The sequence below is a fragment of the Magallana gigas genome, chromosome 6 (genome assembly GCF_963853765.1).
Source record: "Magallana gigas chromosome 6, xbMagGiga1.1, whole genome shotgun sequence".
NCBI classification, from domain to species: domain Eukaryota; kingdom Metazoa; phylum Mollusca; class Bivalvia; order Ostreida; family Ostreidae; genus Magallana; species Magallana gigas.
Window position 1 is genome coordinate 24,775,715 of NC_088858.1, and position 27,316 is coordinate 24,803,030.

Sequence of the window (27,316 nt, forward strand, 5' to 3'; positions counted from 1 at the left end):
TAATTGGCAACCAAAATTTGAGTGTCATTTGTTGAGTTATAAGCGAGTTACAGAGCTTACGATTCCTCGCTCTGTAAACAAAGCTTTTGTTTATATGTTGAATGTTGTGAAAATTCCAGTTTTAGACCTAAAATGAATGTGTTAATCGTTAGGAATTGCTTATATTTATGCTTAAAAAGAATAAGAATATAGACAAATCATCTTGAAAAAGATTTTTTACTGGTATATTGAACCTATGTAAACAAAAACAGGGCACGAGCCTTGTTTACATGACGAAGAATTGTGAGCCCTGTATCTTGCTTAAAACGCATCGACGAGCACCCAAATTTCATTTGATCCTTAGAAATGCATTCATAAACCATTGTAAAAAATAAAAACAGAAATATAAAATTTGACCAAAATCGTGACCATGCCCCTTAATTCCTAGCGTTTAATTAGGAATCTACAGTACATGTATATATTGGTATTTTGAACAATAGCTTTCGCATTCACTTTTGACCTAAAATTATTATTTTGCTGGCTGACTTTCTTAGCTTTTTAAAAAGATAACCTTGTATATATTTAGATATTTGTGTTCAATGGAAAGCTTCCTTCAATCCGTCTTGGACATATGCAAATTTATGTACATGTGCTAATATGAGTTATTCGTTGTGATATTTCTCTTGTGTATGAAGAAGATGATTTCTCTTCATTTCATGTTTGATGTTGTGTGTGTCATAGAGAGAGAGAGAGAGAGAAAGAGAGAGAGAGAGAGAGGGAGAGAGAGAGAGAAGAAACTAAGGCTAAAATAAGAATTCGCTATCATTTATTAACATTGCTATATAAATCAGTGCAGCGTGATTAGGCTTTCTCCGTGTCCTCCATTCTTCTGATGAGGTATACTCCATCTCTCACGGGAATCATCACCTAAAAGTAACACAGGCTCATAATGTCATTATGCAACTTTAATACTATAAAAGTTCTCAGGGTTAAAACAATTTGTTATACTTTCATGTTAAATACTGAAATCTGATTGGTTAAGACGCAGTTAATAATATTTACTATTACCCTCAGCGTTAGCAACGCACTTGGCAACGGGTAACATTAAAAAATGTTACATGCGCGAAAATTATGCGCGTACGGTTCGCTGTAGAATTCACGTTATTCCTATATAAAAGCAGTAAAATTTTCTTAAAAATTTTAAAAAAGACATTCAGTATAACAAAATAAATAGTGCCTGTTTGGGAGGATAACAGTTGAAACTCCGCTTCGCGTCGGTTGACAATGGTTTTCTCGGGGTGTCAATTTCAACTGTTACCCTCCCAAACAGGCACTATTTATATAATACAACCACTGCCTTTTCTTTATTAAATGATGAAATTCAAACTCAAGCAAACAAAATCTTTAAAAACTCGGCCATTGTGAAGGTCAAAAGGAAATGAGCACGAATTGTCTTCCTTTCAGCGTGCGTATCTCAATTTCTGCAATATCATTCATTTAAAAAATCATAAACCTACACGTGCATTGGGATTAGAATACATTCAACTAAATGTTGACTAAAATGGGGTAGGGGGGTTGTTCAAAAGTTTGCCTCAAAAGCTAGATAAAGGAGGCTTTGGGGGGGGGGGGGGGGGGAGGGGTCATTTCAGGTATGAAGTTGGATAAAGCAGCAATTTAATTTACGATCAAAAAGTGCACAATATCTATGTAAATTATATTTGTGCAACAGCGGTTCAATATTCATGAATTTCGAAATAACATTTATTTAAAAAATCATATACCTGAACGCGCATTAGGTTTAGAATACGGTCGACTAAATGTTGACCAAAAAAGAGGGAGGGAAGAGGAGTTGGGGGGTTGTTCAAAAGTTTGCATCAAAAGCTAGATTAAGGAGGCTGGGTGGTCAATAATATACTATCTTAAATTTTTCAAAAATGATATCTTAAGCTATAAAGTAAAATTTAGTAAAGAAATGTTCCATATACATGTATTTTGAACTTTAAAATTTGAAGGTTTTCCTTTTATCTTCATACAGAACTCTTCTTTAAAGGAGACTGAAACTGTCTGAAAATGGCCAAGACCATTAAGCCACGTTCTGGCTCTGTGCAGTGGGTCTAACGTACCTTGTGGACATTTTTATCGCGGAGAACCATGTCGTTGAATTCCACTATCGCATCCGAGTTCGATTCATACTTCTCTCCCGAGTACGGGTCTCCACTTTTCAAAACATTATCCACAATGATCGTTCCCTCCGAAGCGAGCAGATCTTTTTCAAAAATCGTCTGTGTGGAATATTTTAATTGATACTAAGCTCAGAAATCATCATGCAAACCAAACATTTTTTTTTGCTTACAAATGTAGAAAATAACTGATTCTGAAGATGATACATGTACATACTTATAGCATTAAACATTTTATTTGAAACGTCATTTTGAAAACAAAAATTTAAAAAGCAGACGCAATTTTAAGACACTCTGACATTATTTTTTTAAAATTATGAACAAAAAGTCGGTAAATAGTATTTGGGAAAAAAATAAATGACTGTGTAATAAACAAATCCAGTTAATGTAAACACTAAATAAGACATATCAAAACACACTTAACACGATTCTACAAGAACTATGCAACAATTATGCAAATGATACATAATGAGAGTACTTCTGTTAGGTAGACTCAATTCTGACATATATTACAGCAAAGGCCACGTGTTCATAAACCCTTAAAATTGTAAAGATGGGGCATTTAAATATCAGCGTATTTGTCAGTTGATTAAAGCGCGTATATAGGAATCTAAAGGTCTCCCATCTTCCCAAGTCAAGAGGTTCTGATTCTGGGCGGAGCGGACCAGAAACTCATGACTTTGGTAGATGAAGGTCTCCTGAAAGGGGCCTAACTAGGGTGCCTGAAAGGGGCCTAACTAGGGTGATCACCCTTTTTTGTATCTTTCTACAAACTTTTTCAAATCACCTAAGATGCAAAATACTGTCAAATACGAAAAATTTAAGAAGGATCTTACATTTAAAACATAAAAGTATTTTTTTAATCAGGTTGACAATGTACTTTAAACCAACTTTTATTTGCGAGCGAGAAATTTTCGCTGCGTTGTCGCAAATATTTCTCGACGGGAACCAGTCCTTGTAAATAACAACACAAGTATGTTTAAGATTTGAACGTGAAAATTAAGCGTTGCGTACCAGTTTATCTCTGGTAAATCGCGAAATAAAGTCGTCGGGAACAAGAGTTGGTCTATAGTAAGTCGAAGCGTCCTATACCAGATCCGAGTCCCTTTACCATTTCAAAAGGCAATTGCAGGCACCAGCAAAATTAATGTTACATTAACCCAATTTCATTATTCTTAATATTTCAAAAATGACGACTTTTCAACTGACCTTGTAATATTGAACATATCCTTTTTTATCGGCATCGATGTAAATAACATCAAATTTCATTCGTTTCTCCGCCAAGATTTCCAAGCTGTTTAAAGCTGGTCCTTAACAAAAATAAAATTCACATGATAATTAATTCAGATGTTGACTTTATATGCCATGAAGGTTTGATATTTCCATTTTGATTTATGCCTTTAACTAGATTGTCATTACAAACCTATCATAATTTCGATTTTATTCCCTACTGGTGATCTATCTAGAAAAGATCTTGCCACATCCGCGATGCCTTTCTCAATTTCCAAAGAGACCACTTTGCCGTCTTTAGGAAGCGCTTCCGCCATTGCAAGTGAGGAACAACCTGTGTAAAGTCCAATTTCCAGTGCCATGTTAGCCTTGCTGGCACTTGTTATCAGTTTTATTAACTGGGCTTCAAGTGTAAAAAGTATATACATTAAAAAGTAAAGATAAAAAAGTAAAAAAAAAAGTTAATACATGTACAAAATTAACTAATGCGTGAATTTAGTGTCTTCAATAAATGCACTACATGTATAGTAATGCAATAACAAACAAGTAACGAAGATAAAAGGCGTATACCATTCTATTTACCAATTGATTGGGTTGATAATTACCCCCTTATGAGTTAGAGGTATTCCAAGCCAATATGAAGGGGGGGGGGGGATCATATTAACTATGCTGAATAGAAGTATTAATATTAATGTTTTCATTTCATTTCCCCCTGAATTATTTTCATTGGCCGCCATCTTAGAGGTCAAGGCGAAGAATTCTCCTCATGGAACAACCAATTTCAAACGAATTTGGTATTTGGGTAAAAATCTAAGCAACATCACAATTACAAAATAAAGTAGTTCAAAAAATTATTATTTTTTAGAAACACAGTGTTCTCTACATCAAAATGAAATATTTTAAAATCGGTCAATTGATAAAGACAAAAAAAAAAATAACCGTGGAATGATGACTTCCAAGGCAACATTGAGGGAAATAACTCTTGCTTTTAAAAAAGTATTAATGTACCCAACATTTGCACTATAAAAATTCATCATTAAACAATATTGATATCTCCTTGTACCACTGTGAACGACGTTTCATTGTTCTCTTCGTGCGGTACTGTTTAAAAGTTTTAGTGAAATAGTGAATATTGATCGGCCATCGTCTTCTAATTCGCTGAGAGAAACTCATTAACATTCATACACTGTCAAAATCGGAAAGTTTTACTCCCTCAAGAACTGCTCTTTTGTGAGAAAATGACGCTGTTTCAGCTGAAATATTTTGCCCTGGATGGAGTCAGACATGTGCCATTGCGTTCAATGTATTCATATATCTAGCCAATGACTGGACATTAAACCATGAATAATTATATTTACATCTACCGAGTATAATTCCCTCTATTTCTTAAGGAAACTAAGTTAATTTATAGCTCTATAGAAGCAGCTAGACTGAAATCGACACACCCTGTTTATTGATTGGTCGAAATCTACAGATACCTAAGAAAAATCACGGACTGCACGAAGTAATAATGATGATGTCAGACTCGACGTCTCACAGGAGACGATTTGGCTGTTTTTTTTTAAGCTAACGTACTGACGTACATTAACAGTAATTTAGTGAATTTTACTTACTTTTCATAATCAATTTATTAATTAGTTAAAAGAAAGATGTAAATATAAACAATAAAATGCACTTTTTTGATAATTCATGCGGATTATGAAGGTTGCAATCATTACAGAAACAATTCACATAACCCGGGCTATGTATTTCTCTGCAATGTCGCCACCTTCATATCCCGCATAAATCACCATAGAAAGCATTTTATTAAGTGAACCCCGCCCTCATCAAACGGAGTCCAAGCTCATGTTAAAACGGTTGTGCAATGTTTTTCCAGTGTTTATCTTATTGTTTGATATTTTCCGAGGTAATTTATACTTTTGATTCACAGATGTCAGAGACTGGACTATTTGGTCATATCATTGGAGTAATCAAAATAATTAGCAGGAAGGAAAAATAGGAATTTGGAAAAAATATTAAAGTATGAGGTGAAGCGGAGACTGAAGAAATATAAAAAAAAAATAATAGATTTAAAAATACAGGTGATAACATGTAACAGCGGCCGCAAGGATATCTCAAAGCCCGATTTCATGCAAGATCGACCGTGTGTGACGCTTACAATTCGGGAAGAGCTCTTTGTAAACCGTCTCTTACCATGGATTGATCATCACTTAAGGTTTTTTTTAATGGATATTTTAAATTATCGGTTAATTATCAGAAAAAAAAGAGCACAAAAAAACAGCATAATTAGGTTGATAGTTGACGCAAAGTATGTAGTTAGATGAAGTGTAAATAGCATTGGAGAAAAGGGCAATAGAAACATGTATTAAAAATTCTGGTGACCTAAAAAAAATTATACTTGTGATGTTCAGGAAAGCTTCCTTTTACGTTAAAAACAAGAGATTGCAAAATGCTAAACTAGGACATTTCCGACATAAGTGTAGTTAATGACGATCGTCACGGGCCTTTCCGACAAGCAGTGAAATGATCGATGTCACATTACAATGTAGACATGTATATATATACGTCTACCTTCATCATTCCCTGTCAACATCCTGGGAGTCGCATAGTATGACACCCTGCCTTCTTTGTGAGCATCTTCCCACGGATAAGCGAAGGTCTCCTTAATCAGATGGTCAAGGGCCGGACTAGGCTTTGTTGTTTGGTCTTCACAATATAGGCATCTTTGCTTTAAAAAGACCGATCTATCAATGCTTCAGTACATTCTGAACAGAGAATCTAATTGACTGGATTATGGGTATTGGTCATTTACAAGAAAAAAAAACCCCACAACAGTTACTCAAAAGATTTTTACGCAAGGAAATAGACATTTAGGTCTGTTGGCCGGACAACTGTTACATATTAATTTAGTATACTTTCATGTTAAATACTGAAATCTGATTGGTTAAGACGCAGTTGATAATCCGTTCTATTACCCTCAGCGTTAGCAACACACTTGGCAACGGGTAACACAACGAATTGTTACATGCGCGTAAATTATGCGCGTATGGTTCGCCAAAGAATTCACGCTATTCCGAAATATTTTCTTTACAATTAAGACATTCAGTATAATAAAACAAATAGTGCCTGTTTGGGAGGGTAAGAGCTGAAATTGACACCCCTCGAAAACCATTGTCAACCTCCGCTTCGCGTCGGTTGACAGTGGCTTTCTCGGGGTGTCAATTTCAACTCTTACCCTCCCAAACAGGCACTATTTATATAGTATTCTAGTACATATGTATGTTAACATTTCCGGAACAGGTGAATGAGACTAGATTCTAGAAAACCTGAATAAAGCTCGATGATTCAGGATATATTATATTATTTATTCATAAATTTTACCTTAGGCAATACAGCCCATCAGTTTACAACAATCCATACAATACAATACAATACAAACATCAGACTCCTTGGAGTCTAAAATGGGGGGGGGGGGGGGTGAAACCCCTCGTCAAGTGTACCACACTTCCACAACAAATTAAATGCACCAATTATATACTAATTGAAAATACAGTGTTTTAAAAGTCAACAAGCTTCACACATATCTAAGGCACAGTATAAATCTCAAACACACGCCAACACACAAGAGAACAAGTATATGTATTTGTAAGAGTCTACTTAACAGTTTCATGTAACCTGCAATTTCATCATGTACATTAAACACACACACACAGTACGTTGCATAAGTAGGATGGCAGGGGGACCCGGAGGGGGTGTGACGAAATACAAAATATAGATGCAAAATATCTGGACAATGTAGTAGACAATGCCTCACTCTACAACATTGTCCAGATATTTTGTATATATGACACCACAAAGGTGATTTCGTTATGGTTATTGTTGCTTAGGTGAGCGATGTGGGCCATGGTCCTCTTATTTGCCCCCCTCACCTCCCGGGGGGGGGGGGGGGGGCTTGTCAACATTCGGATAAGTCTACCCCCCCCCCCTTTCTAACGATGTTACGTGCCAACATACTTAATTTTTCTTACCTGTAACAACTCTACAGCCCTGTTGATTTCAGCCTTCAGGTCCTGAGGGACGTCGTTAAGTTGACTTAGCTCCCTGGCCCTCAGAAGATGGCGGTACACAGGGTCATACGTGTAACTCCTATCATCGCGTCTCTCCGCCATGTCTCAGCAATTTTACTGACTTAGAAAAACGTAATTTGTTTCACACTAAATCGATATCCAATTTTTCTGGTTCATAATTTTCTAGACGAGAATGTTCGTACCATCTAGTACAATAAAAGTTTGTTATCATTTGCGCCGTGTCGTCACGCTGTTATATACATGTAATAATTATATATAGCTCAAATAAGGCACCGCCCTCTATGTTTATATTCCTCTCAACCTATATGTACATGTAAGCCGAAGGCCTCTAAATATTCAGAGTGTTTATACAGGATTTATACATGCACAGACGTACATGTACATTGTTACTCGCTCGCGATTAAATTATCATCGAATGATTTATTTTATAGATCAATTTTCTGTAATAGTGTTTAAGGTATGTGGCAACGCACTTTGAAAATATTACGAACTTTGAAAAAATGTTCAAAGTGCATAATTTTTTTAAGTGCGTTGTAACAAAGGTACGTCATGTATATGTGGCGAATTTGGACTGAAACTTTTGAGACGAGTTTTAGTAAAAAATTTAACTAATGCTTCTTATATAATTAGACGTTTCACAAACTCTAGGCCTATAAAACATGTTCTGTCTTTAGTTTGTATCTCTAAAATAAAGTAATGAAGCAAATAATCAGATCTTACAATTGTTATTCACTAAAAATACTAGTACGCTACATATACCTTTAATGTATGTAAATTTTCATTATAATCGATCAGAAAATAACTCAAAAGTTCAGTTCAGTTTATTTCACTCAACACCATATAATGGTACAAGAGGTACATAAGAAGAACAAACATATTTACATATATACAATATAGTTGTAAAGTTCAAGAAAGTAAGTGGGGTGAACAAACAATATGATTAATTTTTGAAATAAAGAAACACAGTTTTCTTAATGTGATATAATCGACTGAAGACATGATTTCATAAAACTTTTTAGTGTTAGGAGAAGAACAGTAATATGTATCTAAAAACTGACTTCGTAATTTACTTAATGCCTTGCATTCTAATATAACATGAAATTCATCACCAATTTTGTTACAATTACACAAATTACAATAACATTTACTTCTTTCAACAATACCCCACCTTCCTATTTCAACCGGAAGATGATGATTTGTAGTTCTAAACTTAACTAATATTTTTCTTAATTTACTGGGTAACAAGAGTAAGTAGCGTTCACATTCAAAATTTGTTTTATAAATTCTATATATAACACCCTTAGTCGATTCCTGAATATCGTTATGCCATTTTTGTAAAAATTGATCCCTTAACCTTTGGTTAATAGTTGTCTAAATCCAACTGGAGTTATAATGGTAAGATTCATGATCACACCATAAATTTGAGAGCCCGCATTTATCTAAAACATTTTTTTAAAGAGCATAGCCATGGATTTAATATTTGTCCCTTATCAAAAAGAATACGTACATGTACATACATATATATGATTTTGCTTAACTTGTTTTCACTGCTATTGATTATGTTGGCCCAGAATGAAATCATTCTTCATGTAGTAAAACTGGTTATATACAGAGGAAATCGTCCAGTTTCACCATATACATGTACCATGTAACTAGGTGTACAACTTTTGTACAAAAGAAACAGCCAGTTTCACATATATGTTGTTATTTACAATTGCACGGATTTTTTTGTGGTGGGCAAGCACAACTTCATGTTGTATGTTTTACGTAATCGTATTTACATGGTATCTTAAACAAAAAATTTTGGGTCAAAAAGTGAGAAATTTTTCAAGACTAGATTTGACAGGAAAATCACTTTCGTATAACAAGAATCCGTAGTTCCGCTATGCCAAGACTAAATGAAAATCAACATCTACGCGCTGTCGGAAAGTTACAATCTGTGATGGCCCAGAACGTTATTGCACGACAATTTGGTGTTCCTAGAAATACTATCCGATCATTATGGAGACGTTTTCTACAATTCGGTAACACACTGGATCGACCGCGTTCAGGACGTCCCCGTGTGCATCTACGAAATCGTTTTCAGAGAGCAACATTGACTGCTCGTAGCATCCCCGGTCTTTGGCGTAAGTGCGAAAACTGTACGTAATCGTTTACGTGAGCATAACATCAGACCTAGACGTCCTGCGTTACGTCCAATATTTCCTCAACGTCATCGAACTGCACGATTACATGGTGTCGGAGACATCTGAGGAATCGATTCCAAGACTGGGCTGGGTTTTGTTCATTGATGAATCAAGATAATTTTACATGTTTTTGGACAGCAGTGACGTCCGCTGGGGGGGGGGGGGGTTACCGCCAGGATGGGGAGCGTTACTAGGATGTGTGTGTAGTGAAACGTCGAAAATTTGGAGGCGGTAGGGTAACGGTGTGGGGTGGTATTACAGCACACGATATAGGGCCTTTTTTTTTTTTTACAGGTAATCGGGGGAAACCTGACAGGCATTCTCTATAGGTAAGAAATAATTTAACGTCGTGTAATACCGTTCATACGCAGACAACAAAATCCCATTGCCCTACATTACAAGATAACACTAGATAGATTCTAGCTTGTGTTATCAGAAATTCTATTGCCCAGAATGTCGTCGTCCGGCCTTGACCAGCGGTGTCACCAGATTTACCAATAGAACACATTTGGGATGAACTGGTAAGCTAAGACGGCTACGTCGTTTACCAAACCAGTCCGTGAGGTTAGACGATTTTGAAGTCAGAAATTGACCAATATTTGGAACAACTTTCCCCAGGCATTTTTGAGCAATTTAGTGTCATCACTGGGACGCTAGTGGCAAACATGCGTCAACGAAAATATGGTCGTACGCAGTATTAAAGGGACATGGTCACAATTTTGGTCAAATTCTATTTTTATGTTTTTATTATTTACAATGCTTTAGAATTGCATTTCTAATGATCAAATGAAATTTAGAGTCATTCGTCTAGCAAGATACAGGGCTCACAATTCTTTGTCATGTAAACAAGGCTCGTGCCCTGTTTTTGTTTACAAAGGTTCAATATACCAGTAAAAATTCTTTTTCAACAATTTTGTCTATCTTTTCATTTATTTTAAGCATATATAAACAGTTCCTAAAGTTTAAAACATTCGTTTAAGGTTTAAAACTGAAATCATTACTTAAACGTTCAAACAAACTCTTTGTTTACATAGCGAAGAATTTCAAGCTCTGTAACTCGCTTATAACTCAACAAATGACGATCAAATTTCGGTTGCCTATTAAAATGCCTTTCTGAAGCATTTTAAATATTAAAATCGGAAAAATCTTTTTTTAACGAAAATCGTGACCATACCCCTTTAAGTTTGTGAATCGCCTTGCAAGTACTAAATAAATGTGTTTTTACCGTCCTGCAAGTGACGTTTTATGACGTAAACACAAAAAAAAAAAAAAATTAATTCCACTTTATTGTAAAAATTTTACATTTGTGAATTATGCTACTAAAAAAAATCGTCATTGATATTTTATTTATATCTTTTAAACGTCAAGTTATGCACAGTTTCTTATATTCACTAGTATATATTCACCGTGATGGAGCCTGTTTATGAGTCGTGTTTTGCTTTGAATACTAGTAGAACCATCCGACAAAGATCCGGCAAATTTTATTTTAAACAATCTTGAATGTACATGACATTGCAATTGTCGAACATCTGAAAAATGCATGTTAATAAATCTGCTTCTTCTAGAAACGTTTTAAATTTTTAGGATTCGATAATAAATCAGATTTTAAAATAACATGCAATATGATATCTCCTCTTTTGCATCCATGAGAAAAAGGTGCTTATGGCATTTTTCGCTCATTTTGAGATTTGTATAGAATTGAATCAAACACATCTAAAAGTTTTCAAATTTGAAATTTTGAGGTTATAACAAGTTCTAAGTTGTGTTTTTCTTCGTTTATAGTCCATCTATTTCAACAGAAAAAATGTGACGTCGTAATATGCACATGCAACGTCAAACCAATTTTAATGTAAAAGTGACCGTGACTTTGAACCGTAATAAATGTAAACTTTGTACAGCACACTTTGTCTATTTATGGACTTCTTGGTAGGTCGATATGTCGTTATATGGACCCATATCAAGTGATATTGACCGAAGCGATATAGACTGAGCTTGCGAGGTCAGTATCACTTTTCTGTGTCTTCGGTCGATTTCACTTGAAATGGTTCCTTATAGCCACATATATATTGTACTATGATGTCCATAATAGTTATATCATATAATCACCCGATTTCACAGTCACTTTTCAAATAACTTGTAAGTGAAGTACATTAGCTAAACTCGGACAACCAGATTTCTTGAGCTCTTTGTATAATCATACAAGGCAGAATAATTGTTTTACATGAACTAGTTACGCACTAATGTGTCTTATTAGTACATTCAGTGCAGAACCATAGTAACCCGATCAATGCTGTAACAATAGCTGACTCATACACTACTGTATATAGTAAGTACGTAAATAAATTATAGAATATTTATTAATTAAGAAATACGTGTAAGATTAAAAGCCAGTTTCACTTATATAACTGTTAAATGATCCTTTAGTATCTTTATATGGTACTAGAAAAGTACAAAGTCTTCTTTGAGAAGTACTAATAGTATTATTAACTCGATAGAAAGAGGTGATATATGGAGGCAAACATTAATTAAAAGTTTTAACAGTGTCGAATAGGATATACACAATAAAATATACTAGTGCAGTACCAGTATCGGTAAGGTCTTGATTACTGGTGTACTATTCGTTGTATTCAAGATACATTTTGGAAGATTTTGAGCGATCATAAGTAATGATTACATTTTGTGTTATTTGTTTTAATCCGACTGCATGATCATTGAAATGTCGAGCTATGTTCGGGGTGACTGCACGATTAGCACGTTTGATTGCACGCACAAATTGCCTATAAACATCTATATAAAATATCAATTTTAAAAATGTACCAGTCCGTGAAAATTAAACCACAATGGATGATCATGAAGGATGATGAGTTCAACGTAAGACGTGTCGTTTATTATACTTCCATCATAATGTACTAATCCGTTTTCATCAATTAAAACCAATCTCAAATTATGTTTTCTTTATAAAATAATAATTTCATAATACACACGCTTACAATTCCATGTAAATAAAAATGATGCAGAGAAATGTGATGATTTCTTTTTAAATTTTTTTTACCTTTGTACCTTTTCGTGAAATCATCCAAATTGCTGAAGGAGATTGTTATTGGGAAAACTCTGAATTCTAAGTAAAATACAATGTTTTTCTGTACAAATTATTCATTTTGTAATGTACCATTCCGTGTAATTCAATCTAAATTGTTGCAGGGAGTTGCAATAAAAGAAATCTCTGAATTTTAAGTAAAACAAAATGTGTTTTAGTATAAAATATTCATTTCGTAATATATTATTCCGCGTATGTCAACGAAAGTTGGTGAAGGGAATCGCAATAAAAGAGTTTTCTGAATTTTAAGTAAAACACAATATGTTTTTTCTGTATAAAATATTCATATAAAATGACCATTCTATGTTAATCAATCAACATAATTGATGCTTTGGTGTTTTTTTAAAAAAATGAAATATTAATGCTGAATGATCCAGTTTGTGTAAATCAATTAAAATAAACCAGAAAACTGTAATGAAAAAATTATCGGAATTTTAAATTAAAAGCAATCTCTTCTGTATATTGGAAGACTGCATGCGATTTAGATTCAATAGATTTTCAAAAGTTGACCATTTTACATGTTTCTTTACTAGATTGTGTGATTCCCTACTTAAAATTAAAAGCCTGTTATTAGAGCATTTCAAAAGCAGTGTTGACTGTTGCATTTCAATACAACATAGATTTTACAGTTGGAACAAAGTTAAATTCAACAAGCATTCTGAGAGTATTGCATATGCAATACACGTTGCCTACCGGTTTGTATTATTCTATGAAAGCTCGAAGCATACATCTATATCTAAACTATTATAAACTAGATGTTATGCTTTAATCAGAAATAAAAGAACAGAGGAAATTCAAACTACATAGTTTATATAGAAATTAGATAAAAAATGGGTAAAATAATACTCTTTAATTTATCTCCTGTAATTTCGCCAAGTCTATTTAGTATTTGCTGGTAGAAATTTGCGAAAACAATGCACTGTTATGCAGAATATCATTTGTTACAGTCTTCTGTACCCCGAATCAACAGACCAACCCAATAACGAACCCGATTGTAATAAAACAAATAAATCAATTAAATTTACAACACAATGCTTAACACTATTTTACAGAGCTTATTTGTTTGTTAGAAACAATAAAAGGAATGGTACAAGTAATGCACGATATTATTACTGACTACATACTTGCTTCGTTTATTCAATTCACACCGAACCCGATAACAAACCCGAACATTAAAAATTGGAATATAAAAAATTAATTTTCTCGAAAATATGTCAACCAGAGGCTACAAAAGTTTCATATTATTCCTCAAACGCATAAAGAAAAAAAAGTGTGGAAAACTGAAGTGGGACAGACATACGGACGGACGGACAGACAGACAGACGGACTGACGGATGCAGAGGAAAGCTATAGTCCCCTCCGTTGAAACCGACAGGGGACTAATAAAGTCATATTTATACGTACAAAATACTTCTAGCAACTAATGAATAAGTATTTGCTAAGAAAAGTAAATATATGACTGAATATCTCGAAATTGTTTCAATTACGATTGCTTTTCATATGATTGAAATATTTCAATTGTATACATTTTTATATCTAAGATTTCTAAAACTTCTTCCTCTTTACCAAAATGAAGTTGTACATGACATAATGCGGCATAATATAATCATAAAATGTCTTTTAACGTCGAGCTCAATTTTAGGCTTACCTAGAAGTTAAATATATTCTCACTGAATATGGGCAAAATGATCCGAGTTTCTAATGCATGGATGAAATAAGCTAGGCTAAAAAATAGCAATCCACGAAAATTTGCCCACACAAAACTAAATATATAGTACTGTATTGTAACGTATAATGGTACTTTCTACATATGTAGACAGTGTATTTTGGTGTGGATCAAAACTTCAGGAATTAACACTAAGGTTTTTTGGCTACCCAACCTTTTGAATTTATCTTGATAAAATTTCAAACTAATGAACCGACGAACTTTCAAACTTTCGGATAACTGGGCCATAAGGATAATAAATCTTCAGACTATAGATATACGTTCATGTATACCAGACCGTGACCGCTTTGATGACCATAGTTATGCAAATAATATATTGAATATACCGTGTATACACACTACCAAAATAAAGGATTTGTTTTGTTTTGGTTTTTTTTTTTAATGTATTAATTGCATACAAGAACAATTATCATAATGACAAAGAATGAAAGTTTTCAATAAATGATAAATGACATAAATTGAAAAAACTTATCTCAGAGAGAGAGAGAGGGAGAGAGAGAGAGGTGGAGAGAGAGAGGTGGAGAGAGAGAGAAAAAAATATGTAAATGAATGTTGCCATATTTCCCATCTGTTATTAAATTCATTCATTTTATTTTCTACACCTGCAGTGTATTTTATTGCCTTAATATATGATTTAATCTCATGTAGTACTCCAAGGACTGATAAGTTACTTTTAAAGCATCTGCTTCTGTATATGTATTGCTTAACTAGCATAAATATAACATTGCTCTGTCTAATATTTTCTTTAGTTTTGTATTCTCCAAACAAGAAAGTATCTTGATTCAATTTAATATATATATATTCTTTTTTTGACATAAGTTTATGAAGTTATTAAGAAGCTGCTGTACAGTTGGGCAATTCCACATTAGGTGGCATATTGTTTCCTCTTCACTATGACATAGATTACATAGTTTTGAATCAACTTTCCCAATTTTAAACATAATACTATTTGTTGTCAAAATATTATGATTGATGCGATATTGTAGCCATTGTAACTTGGCATTATTGGTAGTAAAAAATGGGATAGAATATATCTTTTTCCATTGCAAGTCAGTAATTTCAAAGATTTTCCCCCACTTTTCCTGAGCACCTGGCTTGACTTCTGATCTATTTAATACATCATACATAGCTTTTGATCCTTTTCTTGTTGTGACAAAAATCTGGATATTTATCAGAATAAAAGGTTTATCTAAACATATATCTCTGCATATATTACACTTTCTCATATCAGATATTATAGCCTGCTTAATTCCTAAAAAAGTTACATAGTTTTTTTTTTTTATATCAAACTTCAATTGTAGTGTATCTAAAGATATAAAATTTCCCTGTTCATTCAGTAGGTCATTGACATATATGATATTATTTTTATACCAAGATCTGTAAAAAACTGTTTCTTTCCCTATCTTAAATCTTTTATTATGCCACAAAGGCTGGCTAATATATTCTTTCCAATTACTAATTTGGTTTTTATCTTGAATTTCCTGGAACGCTATAAAAACATCTTTCCAAAAATCATTTTTAATATTCTCTTTTAGGCAAACTAAGTATTCAGTTCCTGTGCTTAATAAAAGTTCAATATTTACTATGTTCTGTAACAAGGTTTTCCACTTTGAATTGTTATTAAAAAGAATTCTTCTTATCCATGTAGATTTTAATCCTTTTACATAATTTTCTAAGTCAAGCATTTTCAGACCTCCCTGAGAATATTTTTGTGTAACAATCTTTCTTTTTACTTTATCAACATCAGAGTTCCATAGAAATCTAAAAATAATGCTATTTAGTTCTTTCATTATTACAGGTTGCGGGTTTGGTATCGTTATAAATAAGTGGTTAAGTTGAGATATGATTAAAGATTTTATAAGAGTTATTCTTCCAATTGGTGTTAAGTTACGCTTTTTCCATTGTTCTATTATACTTTTTATTTTTACCATTTTTTGTCATAATTCAGTTTATTTATTCTTGTTAAGTCCACATCATAGTGAATGCCCAAAAGTTTAAAGTTTGTTGTCCACTCGAAATTAATTTCTGAACAGATTTGTCTTCTGAATACTTTTTACTTCCTATCCATACAATCTGGGTTTTTGCAATATTCATTTTAAGCCCTGACATGATATAAAACTTTTCTAACTCATCCATTATTGCATTTAGTGACTTTTCTGATCCATCAAGAATTATAACCGTATCATCAGCATACTGTGATATTATATATTCATTATCAATTCATTTATTTTTATACCTTTAATATCTTTGTTATGTTTTATATTTATTAACAATATTTCAGCACATAGCAAAAAATGTATGGAGAAATAGGGTCTCCTTGTCTAAATTAAAAAAATTAGATAAGATGCCTGCTTGAGTTACACATGACCCAGACTTATTTTGAAAAGTTTTAACCCAATTTGAAATTGACGGGCTAAAATTGAAGTAGGATAGGACTTTATGAATGAATTTCCAAGACACAGAGTCAAATGCTTTTTCAAAATCAATCATAGCTAGGACTCCAGGAATTTTACATATTTCAGTCTAGTTCATTAAGTCATATATTAATCTCGTGTTTTCACCAATATATCTGCCTGAAATGAATCCCGATTGGTCTGAACTTATTATTTTGTTTAAACTGTTTTTAATCCTTCTAGCTATACATCCTGATCCAGTTTTATAAATTGTATTAAGTAGAGTTATAGGTCTCCAATTTGCAATGTTAAATTTACTTTTACCCTCTTTAGGTACACATGTTATTATCCCCTGTTTCTATGTTGATGATAATTCACCAATTTCATAACCCCAGTTTAAAGATCTTATATAATGAAATATCTTAACTTGTTCCAAAACATTTTAAAAATTCAGCTGTAAAGCCATCACTTCCAGGGCTTTTGTTATTTGACATGTTTTTTAATATTGTTAATGCTTCATCATATGTAATTTTGCCCTCTAATTTTTCACGTTCTGAGTCATTTAATTTCATAACATCTGTGAAAGTTATTCTATTCAAATCAAATTCTGCTGTATCTACATTTGTTTTTGCATTATACAAATTTTTATAGAAAGTTGCCACTTCTTTTAAATTTCTTCCTGTTTATTAATTTCTACATGTACATTGTTGTCCTAATTTATAAGCTTAGGTATATTTATTTACATAATGTCTGTTTTCCAAATTTAAAAAGTAGCTGGTAGGTTTTTCGCCTTCACTTAACCATTTCGCTCGTGATCTAACTAAATTTCCCATTTGCTTATGTTTTTTAGTTCTTGTTTCTTTTCATATATTATATCTGTATTCATTTCAAATTCTTCCTCTAATGAGCCTATTTCTGTTTCTGTTCAGCAATTGAACTACTTTTTTTGAAATAGCTTGCAAATGAAATAGTTTTACCCCTGATTTCGATTAGCAGAGTTTCCAAAAATAACTGGTCATTTATAAAAAAAACTGTATTTTAGAGTCTGGTAAATCTAAAATATTTTCCCTATTATATATAGGCAATGCATATTGTTTTTTTAATTTCATCAATATGATTATTGTTGATTGTACATATTCAGGTATATTTAAAAGAGAGTTATTAAATTTCCTGAATCCATAGGCCTTTACCATGTTTGAATTCATTCAGTTTCAACACTAACATAATTGGTGAGTGATCTGACCTAAAGCTAGTTAGTATGTCACATTTTTTAACAGTTGATATCAGGAAAAAGTCTAGCCTTGCTTGCTTTAATGGATTAGGTTTTCTCCAAGTATATCTTTCTATATTTGGGTGAAATTCTCTATAAATATCTGCTAAATCAAAATAACTAATTAGTTCTAATAGTTTTCCTCTTGCTTTAGGGTTATTTACATGCAAATAATTAAAATAATCTTTGGATGTATCTATAACCCAATTATAATCACCTACAATAATTATTTCTTCATTATTTATTCTTGTTATTATGTCTGATAGCGTTTGATAAAAAGTGGGGGAATCTTCATTAGGTCCATAAATGCATGCTAAAGTGAATCTTTTATTCTCAATTTTGATATCTAAAGCTAATAAATTCCCATTATCATCCTTCACACACTCATATATATTATATTCAAAATTACAGCTGAAAAGTATTGCAATTCCTCTTGAATTAGATGCATAAGAGTTAAATACAACTTCAAAACGAGTGTGACTAAAATGGGTAGTGAAACCCGGGCCGGGCCGGAACTGTATAATGACCTGATATGTATAATGTCCTGATGACCTGATGGCGTGTATTTTGTAAAATATTGATTTGAACAGTGAAATAAGAACAATATTTTTTACCTAATTGTATAGATCATACTATTTTCTCTCAGAAAAACACAAAAAATAAATTATAATAAAAATTTAAAAAAACAAAACTCCATAATTTTCTCGTACAATGTGAAGTGCAATGTATTTATTTACACGTGTGAACATTATACCAACTTTCAAATGTACAGTTATGTACAAATGTACAGGACCTGTGATAATAAAAATTTCAGCGAAGACAAAACAAGTTGTAATAAAGTATTCCTGCAAATTTCGTGCAGAACAAATGAGTATTTTTTAAGAAATCAACAAAAAGCCGGTTATCAGTCAGGCACGTAGCATCGTTTTTGAAAGTGGGGGGGCCAGACCCATCCAAAAAATCTTGACAAGCAAAAAAAAAAAATTCAAAAAAAAAGAAGGGAAAATTAAAGTTTCCAAAATTCTTCAAAAATCCTAATCCGTGGGGGGGGGGGGGGGGGGGGGGGTTACCTTCTATTTGACTACTCATCTCATTTCCTAATTTTCATATCATTTTTTTTCTAACTTCCAAAAAAGTGGGGGAGGGGGGGGGGGGGCAACTCCATTATAATTCATTTTTTTATATGTAAATTTTTAAAAGTTAGTTGCTGCGAGAAAAAGTGGGGGGGGGGGGGCAGGCTCCCCATGCCCCCCCCCCCTCCCCCTGATGCTACGTGCCTGTCAGTTTCGAAAATCCCGGCCCGGGTTTCGCTACCCATTTTAGTCACACTCCTTCAAAACCCAATTCGTTTCTGATATTGTTTTCAATTTCCTCTGTATAATGAGTATAACAATAATAATGTATCAGACAAAGAATGTTACAGTTTTGTTTTCTGTAATACTGGAAAACGTCTTTTCTTTTCTTTTTCGTCATTCAGTCCTTGACAGTTTACAGAAAGTATCTTAATGTACGACATGAGCCGATCGACAGGTTATTTTTAACTTACAATTAACATAGCAAAAGTGGAAAATAATAAGGTAATTCAAACAAATCAAATTCTGGGTAAATAGTACTGTCAAAGAGGGTAAAAGAAGAGAAAGTATGAAGAAGATAGAATACCTTTGTGTAGACATGCTCACTATAACTATGACACAAGGTAAACGTCAACTTTTGCAATTTCAGTGGTCCATAAACACAAACCGGATGTTTTATATGTATAGTCAAAAAAAGAATGAAATAGTTGAACATAATAAATCCGGAAATTTATTTAGGTGGGCTAACTGTACATTTGAAAGTTGGTATAATGTTCACACGTGTAAATAAATACATTGCACTTCACATTGTACGAGAAAATTATGGAGTTTTGTTATTTTAAATCCGATATAAATATTCGCATGGATTCGCAATAGGTTTCGCAAGGAAACCTATTTTATAGGTGGTCCAGTAAGTTAGATTGAATCTCTCGGGACCCAGTCGCGTGTGACCACTCCGCCGTGTAATGACCACCGCTATATTCTGCATTTGATTTGTTTTCATATAGTGTAGTAAGCGCCTGCCCGCTCCATGCTCCCCATCGTCATAGTATCCTTCTTGGATCCTGCTTGAGGAGTCAGAGAACCGATATACAAGAATTCTGTGATCAGCTGATGCCGAATATGGGTCCAAATTTGCTTTTTTGGTAAAGGTTTTGGACATCGCTAGATGATGATACTCTTGCTCCGCTTGCAAATATTTCCGACCCTTTTTTTGAGTCGGGTCCGTTGAAACGTTTGTTGTTCTTAACTTCAGAGTGAAAGCAAATTTTAAACATTCATTGTATTTCTAAACATACAGCGTTTATCAACACTTAGATTATATCCAGAATTCTCTTTTATTTTCATAAAGATGAATATATAAGTGAAGACTGTGTGCTTTTGAGCTCGTTCAACCAGATATTTTTCTAGTCCCTTTTATTGTTCATTTCAAATATTGTTCATCAAATAATGATTTAAAAAATCAGTGACTGTATAATGTGCGCAACGTACCTTTAAGTTTATGAATTGTACATTGTTGAAAACAATCAATAGTCATTGCTAAAATATAATAATATTTGTTATGTCTAGATATCAAGCAATATCAGATATTCATGAATAACTATATGATGTGACAGAATAAAACACGTATGCACATACACTAAAATTAATAACTAAATATTTCTACAACAATTATTCAAATATAGCTAATATTTGAACTAGCACATTTTGATCAATTTTAAATAAAATGAGACCAAAAAAACCCAAAATGTATTTGTCATTATATCTTTAAGAGTTCACCCAAATTAAAGAGTTTACCCCCCCAAAAAACGTGTTGAATTAATAAAACCGGGTAAATATGCTTATGAAATAACGTCAAATGTTTGTGACGTTATTTCTTTGTTTTGTAAAAAATGGGCGCAATCATTTATAATTAACGATACTAGTAATTCGGACATTGGTAATGGTTATAACAACAAGTATAAACATTTCTTCCAGATTACAGATAGCATAATATGCAGATATTATCTGACTGTACATCCAATATCAAATTAAATACATCTTACGCAATGGGTGCACGATGCTGGTTACATTATTGTGGTCATTAAAAGCCCATTCTCAAACCCGTTCTTTGGTTAATTAAGCACATTCATGTACTAGTATATGCCGCCACATGGGTTTTACTTCACTTGTGCAAAACGTTAAGGTCTTAATTTCATCTTGTGTAAAGGATAAAGTTTATTAATTATTAAGTAAGTTTTATGAACTATTATTACCAAGGCGCTATTTTTATTATGCTATTAATTTATTTGTTAATATATAAATCAGTGCAGCGTGATAAGGCTTTCTCTCAGTCCTTCATCCTCCTGATGAGGTATACTCCATCTCTCACAGGAATCATCACCTACAGTAACACAGGCTCATAATGTCAATGTGCAACAGCTTTAATATTCTCCAAGTCTTTATTTTAAAATGGACACAAAATAAACAAAAGCTTTTACAAAATCAATCATGTGGCGATTCTTGAAAGATTTGCCATTCTAATAATTTGCTCTTATAGAAAAAAAACCGATATATATATGTATTGTATCCCTTTGTTTAACATAACTAAGTCGCTGCTCAAACACTGTGTACGTGCGAAACATTTTAAAAATATACATTACGCAACAATCTCAGTGCAATGGGTCAGACATACATATACCTTGTGGACATTTTTATCGCGGAGAACCATTTCGTTGAATTCTGAAATCGCCCCCGGGTTCGATTCATATTCCTCTCCAGAGTACGGGTCTCCATCTTTCAAAACATTATCCACAATGATCGTTCCCTCCGAAGCTAGCAGATCTTTTTCAAAAATTGTCTGTGTTTAATATAGATTTATTTTGATATAATACAAATTGTGGATAATAAATATTAAACATTTAGTCCTCATTTTTTCCAACAAAACTGTGAGTTAATCGACAGTGAGCTATAAAATGATTTTTACTTGACCCATATTGAAACCTGTTTGGTATTTTTAAAAAAAAAAGAACACTTCATTGATGCATGAATTTCACATAAGAATTCTCATTCTATGATAGAGATAGCTGCAACAATTCAATGTTTATGACTCGGTTTATGAAAAAGATGTTCAAGAGAGATAACTTTGACTAGACTAAAATTAAGTCATGTATAAATGACGTATAATCTGAAAATTAGAAAACTGGTGTTATATTTTGAATATATGATGTACTATAAACCAAATTAAACTAAAAATCTTAAATACTATTTCAAAACTAGCCAGTGCTAAAAGTTTGTGAATTTCCATTTTTTTTTCCTCAGGAAGTTCAATATAAAAAAATGCATTTTAATGTATAGGCAATCACAATATTTATAAATTTGATTTAAAGTTATTCAAAAGAAAATGGTATCAGATATTCTGGGTCACCATGTACAAAGTTATGGAGGATGATAAACTTGTAAACAAACCTTATAATATTGAACATATCCCGTCTTGTCAGCATCGATGAAAATAACATCAAACTTCACTTGCATCTCTGCCAAGATTTCCAGGCTGTTTAAAGCTGGTCCTAAAGATATTCAAAATTTGATAATTTGCACTTAAATAAAGAGGCATTGTTATAATAATTACGTGACACGAAGATAAGATATTAAATGGTTTAATTCTAGCTTAAAATTGCAGGTAACTCCATTGTCAATACAAACCTATCATTATTTCAATTTTATTCCCTACTGGTGATCTTTTGAGAAAAGATCTTGCCACATCCGCGATGCCTTTGTCGATTTCCAAAGAGACCACTTTGCCGCTCTCAGGAAGGGCTTCCGCCATTGCAAGTGATGAACAACCAGTGTAAAGTCCAATTTCAAGGACCATGTTGGACTTGCTGGCACTTGTTATAAGTTTTATTAACTGGGCTTCAAGTGTAAAAAAAAGAAGAGTAAAACTCATGAAAAGTCGACAGTTCCATAAATAACCAATTTAAATGCATGTATCTTTTATGACAAACATGCACCGTTTAAGAAATGTGGAAATAAAAATTAAAGTACGGTAGTACTAACGGGAGTTGATTTTTATCTTTTATTATAAACTACTAGTATAAAATAAACGATATGTTATTTTGTACGGGAAGTAGTTTTTAATCCGTGTTTGAATTACGCACATTCTTATAATATAAATTCTCGGACTTCCGACAAAAAAATCGAGAAAAACCCGTACAAATCATGTTGTGTAATATTTAAAGATAAAATTAATTCCACCAAATTATGTATTAGTAATCGAAATATTTCTGAAAATTGTATGGATCCAAGCATTATCAAAGTTTTGTCTCGTTAAACCAGATGATCGGCTGTCTCCGTTTATCTCCGACAAGCAAGAGAGACTATCTGCTTGTCGGAGATTTACGGAGACAGCCGAGCGTCTGGATGAATACTATGGCGTAGGAATACATTCGACTACAAAAAATATCCAAATTGTTCGTACTATTTAAAATCTGACTATTTTCAAGGTATTCGTAATATGTTTCTTAAAAAAGCAATCATTATGGCTCAGCATACATTACAGCGAATTTATCGCTTATTTTTTCAAGACCTAAGTATTGTCTGCGGTAAAGACTTGTGCTTAGGTCTGAACACTGTTTCACTTTCGGTTTGCCAGAGTAACTGCATAGGAGAGTTGATCAAAATCAACTCTCAAAAATGAAAATTATGTTGACCAAGAATATAATTTCATGCCCTGCATTTCAACATGTTGTACGTGACTGTATTCTATACATGTCCCTTTACCGCTTGTCATCTCGCCATTCTTAATGGCTTAAATGAATGTTATTACTCATTAGAAGGCTTATTTAATCGATCGCGTGAGATACATGTACCGATCACATGTATAAACATAGGAAAGGGTTTAATGATAGTTTTCGTAAAAAAGTAATTCCTGTAGGTCGCCATCCTGGTGGTCGAGCGAGCGTGAATTTTCCTCTTTGAGCAACCAATATCAAACGATTTTGGCAGAAATAACAGGGTAAAAATCTAGGCTATAATAATATCGCATTTACAATGTAGTGGAGCCCTTAATTAATTATATTCGTTAGAAAAACAGAGTTAACTTCATCAAAATGTCCGGCAAGTTTAAGATGGTATGGGACACATGTTGTGACATATTGTTTATCAAAATAAACATATTTAGATTATATATAGAATTATAATTGTTTATCGAAACAAACAATAAGGTGAAGTGTAATTATTTAAGTAGTTTCTTTTTAAAAATTGTCGTCTGCAAGCGTAGCGCAGTGGGTTAGAGGGTTTACTACGAGTCTGTAAGTTCGAGTTCGAATCCAGTGGGGGTTTTTCATTTTTTTTTCTCTCCAAATATTTTTAAAAGCTATTGTTTGGATAAATAATTTAAAACAATTTAAAAATTCTAAACATAAGGAAGTATTTCAATTATAATGAATTTTAATCCAAACATTGATATCGATAGATGTCCCATACCACCTTAATAAAAGGGTTGAATAATGAAGAGTCTTGGCTTGTTGACCTCCAACATGGTGGCTGACGGGAAATAACTCTTGCCAAAATTGCCATTATTGAAAATTGTCTGGTTGGCTTGCGAAATATACATTAAATTGTTTTCCCTTGGACTGAAATGTCACATTTTCATTGGTTTAAACATAGCAGGTGATTGCCTCATATACCTCTATATTTGTTCTGTGAGAAATAATATTAGGCAATATGGCCGTCATTGGTCGACGCTTCGCTTACTCATTTCGACATTTCATAGTATTTTATACATAAACTGCATGCCGTAAGTTCTTAAAGTATTTGGAGTAGTTGCCCTTTGAAATTCTTTAAAATTAGAGTAGTTGCCCTTAGAATATTGACGTCACATTGTTTTGTCTGGAGCTGAACAAAATGGCAGCGTCGAAATTTGCTTAAATCTCTGCAGAGGAAAGGGAGAAAACATTTAAAATTGAATAGCAACAAAACATTGTAAGTAAACATGGGTGAAGCAAAGATTTTGAAAGAGTATTTGAAAGGTGAGATTAAAAATTTTGAAGAGTTTAAATGAGTTAAATTGGACGAGATGTAAGGCATCTTGTACATGGCTTTACGTAGAACATCGCTATTTGTGAATAAATATGTCGCTTGATAGTCCTCGAGAAAACAAAACACTTATTAGGTTAGTTACTGACTCACTACGGAAATATATTGGGTTGACCAATCTCATAGAAGGCTCGGCTTCGCCTCGCCATCTATGAGATTGATCAACCCAATATATTTCCGTAGTGAGTCAGTAACTAACCTAATAAGTAATAGTAGTATACCTTCAAGGTTTCCAGTCAACATCCTGGGAGTCGCGTAGTATGACACCCTGCCTTCTTTGTGAGCGTCTTCCCACGGATAAGCGAAGGTCTCCTTAATCAGAAGGGCGAGGGCTGGACTAGGCTTTGTTGTTTGGTCTTCACAATATTGCCATCTTTGCTTCAAAAGACCGATTTTTTTCCAAATATAGTATGGAATTCATTTAACTAATGATACAGATATTATTTTGAAAATCTTTAGATTAAATTTAAAGATACGTCATGTGGTTAACATTTTACTACCATGTAGATAAGACTAGATTTGAGTCAACAGAATAAATCTTTGATGATTAAAAAACGATGAATTTACATTTTTTAGTGTCTTTTTATGTGATAAGACTTCAGTCCTATAAATTAAAATGGTGTATTGTTGTGGCGCAAGCGGGGTTTGTATAATTGAAATTAATGAAAATCACATAAATATATCAATTTTCTAATACATGTACTTAATCGACGTACAATTGCTGAAAATTATTTGAATAAAAGTATAAATAAGGAATCATTCTTTTTTAATATTATTAAGTGATCATTTTTGGTCAGAGCGTGATCAGATCTATTATCTTCAGGCTTTTTTGGATTTGATCATCCCCGACCAAAATTATCACCTCATAATACTCAAAGAATGATTCCCTATCCCTTATTAAAACCTTGACGCATATAGACGAGTATATAAGTTTATGTATTATATATATGTCAAGATAAGTTTACTTAACATTTACATGTAAAGTTGTAAACTGGAACTCCACTATGTATATTACATATTGTATGTATCTTACTTGACAAAGCTCTATAGCCCTATTTATTTCAGCCTTCAGATCCCGAGGGACGTCGCCATTTTGACTTAACTCCCTGGCCCTCAAAAGATGGCGATATACGGGATCAAACGAGTAACTCCTATCATCGCGTCTCTCCGCCATGTTTCAGCAATTTTACTGAAGTTTAACTTTGATAAATGTAATAAAATTGTTCTCAAACTAATCGATATATATATTTTTGTTTTATTATTTTTCTACATGTAGTACAATTAGTAACAATATACCTTTTTAAAGTACAGTCCACGCTGATCATGTTTCTACACCTGCAACATACGCGGTTATCATTGTCAGCATTTCCCCGTTACATTCGTATGTCCTAACTAAAGACATTTTCGATCCGTCAAATTTTTATTACAATCTTGAATGGAATTCACAATTAGTGACACGCTGTTGACGTTTCTAAACCTGCAACATATGCGGTTATCATTGTTATATCGCCACAGTTTGAACTACAGCTATTTCGATCTAATGAAATTCATTTCAATCTTGAATTCAAAGCATTGTCGCACATCTGCTGGTAAATGTCTGTTAATGAATAATATTCTTCTAGACCAAATATTTTCAAGTTTTGTATCAGTTGACAAATTAAACAAGATGTATAGTCCCTGCGAAAAAAAATCCCGCTTGTAATGTTTATTTGAGGGTTGATGAAACTGTTTGTCCTCCTTGATTCTTTTGTTATCAATGTTCTTTTTATCCTAATAAGAGTATTAGTATTTGAAATAATAACTACTTACTAGACTTTGATCCGTGCGTGCAAGGGTTGACAATTGCATATTATGTCAGGCATTTGCGAAATAGATACATCAAATTTGCACACCATGTTGACATTCAGAACTCTCGGAATTTTTCATATTAAACGCATTGAGTTAGAGTTATCTCCCATATTTTCTTTCACGAACAGAATATATAGCATATTTTTAATGAAAATTTACACGTATTTG

The 27,316-nt window shown here is 33.0% G+C and overlaps 2 protein-coding genes across 2 annotated transcripts; both read right to left on the reverse strand.

Moving 5' to 3' along the window:
• Nucleotides 1-788: 788 nt before the first annotated feature.
• LOC117689409 (uncharacterized) lies at nucleotides 789-19,919 on the reverse strand. Its single transcript, XM_066088077.1, has 7 exons — nucleotides 19,809-19,919; nucleotides 7,418-7,577; nucleotides 5,961-6,117; nucleotides 3,583-3,792; nucleotides 3,369-3,469; nucleotides 2,103-2,261; nucleotides 789-906 (listed from the first exon to the last, which is right to left on the reverse strand). The coding sequence occupies exons 2-7, from the start codon at nucleotides 7,556-7,558 to the stop codon at nucleotides 841-843; spliced, it is 834 nt and encodes a 277-aa protein (XP_065944149.1). The 5' UTR covers nucleotides 7,559-7,577; nucleotides 19,809-19,919; the 3' UTR covers nucleotides 789-840.
• A 1,191-nt stretch (nucleotides 19,920-21,110) lies between these two features.
• LOC105329958 (probable caffeoyl-CoA O-methyltransferase 1) lies at nucleotides 21,111-26,684 on the reverse strand. The gene is made up of 7 exons (XM_066088078.1): nucleotides 26,597-26,684; nucleotides 26,334-26,500; nucleotides 25,522-25,678; nucleotides 22,907-23,116; nucleotides 22,670-22,770; nucleotides 21,903-22,061; nucleotides 21,111-21,605 (listed from the first exon to the last, which is right to left on the reverse strand). Exons 2-7 carry the CDS (start codon nucleotides 26,472-26,474, stop codon nucleotides 21,552-21,554), a joined length of 822 nt encoding a protein of 273 aa, XP_065944150.1. The 5' UTR covers nucleotides 26,475-26,500; nucleotides 26,597-26,684; the 3' UTR covers nucleotides 21,111-21,551.
• Nucleotides 26,685-27,316: the final 632 nt, after the last annotated feature.